General features: G+C 45.9%; 1 protein-coding gene across 1 annotated transcript; it reads left to right on the top strand.

Annotated features, from left to right (window-relative positions):
• Nucleotides 1-256: 256 nt before the first annotated feature.
• Nucleotides 257-1,865, top strand: DL89DRAFT_288923 (uncharacterized protein; the record flags this gene model as incomplete). The annotated part of the gene is made up of 1 exon (XM_040889931.1): nt 257-1,865. The coding sequence occupies one exon, from the start codon at nt 257-259 to the stop codon at nt 1,844-1,846; it is 1,590 nt and encodes a 529-aa protein (XP_040739055.1). The 3' UTR covers nt 1,847-1,865.
• Between the last annotated feature and the right edge of the window lie 680 nt (nt 1,866-2,545).

Genomic DNA, 2,545 nt, shown 5'->3' with positions numbered 1-2,545 from the left:
GGAACTGGCAAAAGCAGCATGCTAGAGCTGCTGCCGAAGATGACAACTTAGGAATGCACCTGTTCCTAATGCCACCAACGAGTGTGTTTATAAGCCCGTTGAGTCTGGCAAACTATCTGGACTCCTCCTCCCGACACCACTTTTCTTCTGCTCTAGTCGCCTTTCTTCCAACATCTCCTGTGTCTCACCTCAAGCATATTGGTTTATTCAAGCTCCCACTTTTTCTTTTCAACCTTCATTTCTTCATTTTCCTGCAATGGAGTCTATTGCACAACGCCCTCCTATTATTATTTTGGACCGTATTATTTATTACCTTAAGCCCGGAAAATCCATACGTGTTGGCCAGCATGGTCTGAAACCGGCATATGCGACCCTAATGCCAGTGTCTCATGTTTGCCAGTCATGGAGACAGACTTCCCTCGGCCATATATTCCGTTGTGTTTATGTAGGCACCAATACCCAGCCGTCGCTTAACTGGGCTCATACCCTTGGTGTCTATGATAGAATTAAAGAGGTCACCTTAGGATTTAAAACTGCGCGTATATTTAATGGCTCAGCAGTAGCCCAGTTAAAGCAGCTCATACCATGCGACCTCACATTCTCGAACGTTTCAAATCTCAGTTTAAACCTTGGTGGAAGTTCTTATAGAGTGAAGGCCCCATTGGCCAAACTACGTTCTGATAAATTCATTGATGAGCTATTCCGCATATTTCCATCCATTACACACATTGAAGTGAAGCCCGATGTCCATACGTCACGTGAACCTCTTCCTCCATATTTAGTCAATCTCATACAGCGTCTATTGACCGGAAGGTCTGCAATCGCAACCACGGGATACCTTTTGGATGAGGCTCTACCGCTCCCTCAAAACTCACCCCCGCTGCAGAGCTTGACCACCAGTATGTCTGGTTGGATGAATAAAGTCTTCTTACTTATTCGTCGAAACTCGCAGTCTCTGCAAAGACTGCACCTTGATCTGAGTGCATCCGTCCTGATCAGACGCGTTGTGACTAACAGCGATGGCTCAGTGGTTGTGTATCCCAAACTCCATGATCTTCGCCTAAAGACTGCTGAAGGGTTCTTTCGTATGACAGCACGCCCGTCAATTGACGGGGTGCCATTCCCAGCATTGAGATCGTTGGCTATCCATGGGCGTTATCCATTCTCAGACGATACCCCACTGCGTGGATCAGAGGATTCGCTTATATTCTTGGATTTGCATGTATGGAACAATACGGTCGACCTTTTCAGCCATGTAAATCTAATGGACAAAGGGCGATTTAAGGCACTAGAAGTTGTGAGACTCGCGGATTCATCTATTACATCTGGCACAGTTACTGAGGATCGTGCTTCTCGCGTACTCCGTGCTTTCCACCGGACACCAGTGATCGAGGTCAGCAACAGTGTTTATTTTGACTACGCCGTTCTTCAGCCACATATCGATAGCTTCGCCCCAACCCTCCGTTCTCTGAAGATCCCTGGAGTGAAATGTACTTCTGAGCAAGTTCTTCACTTGATTGGCTCACTGCCATTCCTTCGCGAGCTTTCAGTGACTTGTCGCAGAAATGCTGCTTTGGGGGACACAGCAGATCTACCAGACATGGTCAAATCTCTGGTGCAGGTGGGCTTGACAAAAAACGACGCCGTCAATCTCATTGGCCACATTTGCCGGGCTATGACCAGTGCTAGCAGTGCAGCTCTACCTGGTTCTCCCATCTCTAAGACTCTGCAAAGTATTACCATCTTTCCCAGCGAGTGTGAAGGACATGTACAGTCTGCACGGCTGGACAATCAGTCTAGCGTTACGGTGCCCAACAGTCCGCACTTTTCGCTCATTTTCCTGTAATGATATTGTCATATCGCGCTCAGACCTCATGAGAGTCAAGCATTTCGTTGAGCTTGCTACTCGTTTGAGTACCGACAGCAACTAGGCTTTTGGAGTATTCCTTACTTTTCATCATCAGTATATTTCTTTCTAAAGACTCAATAACGAATCGACAGTCCATCATTTGTGTTCTTCAGGTGCTATGTCGCCAGCTGTGTATGTAGGCAAAACCTCTGGGATACCAGCGCCTTTTATTATGAACCGATAATTCCACTAGTCATCCACTGAAACCCATGGCAAATAACTGAAAGGTGGTGAAGATAAGGAGCATTCACTTTCGTGCTTAGCGATAGCTAATCTGCTCTTTGTTTGGCGTAAAACAGAGTTCAGAAAGGTGGTGATCTTTGGAAACAAGCGTGGTTCTCTGATTGTTGGAAAGTTACAGATTTGACAACACTGATAGTATCGTACATGATCCAGCGTCGCGTGTGTTAGATGAACTGTGAAGCGAAACGATGTCAATTTCAACAGACACCTGGTGCAGTGTATATACTGGCTATGTGTTGCTGCACTTTGTCAGCTGCTTAAACTGTACAATATCGCTAGCCATTTTAGGTGAATAAGCAAGTGATTTTTTAAACTTGCGTAATGTGTTTTTGCCTCAGGCAACAGCCAATACTTCTTTTACGCATTCCTGTACTCCTCTGCCAAGATATCATC

Source organism: Linderina pennispora, assembly GCF_002104995.1.
Source record: "Linderina pennispora strain ATCC 12442 chromosome Unknown DL89scaffold_160, whole genome shotgun sequence".
NCBI lineage: Eukaryota > Fungi > Kickxellomycota > Kickxellomycetes > Kickxellales > Kickxellaceae > Linderina > Linderina pennispora.
The sequence above is the reverse complement of the archived record's forward strand: the minus strand, read 5'-3'. Positions and strand labels throughout refer to the sequence as shown.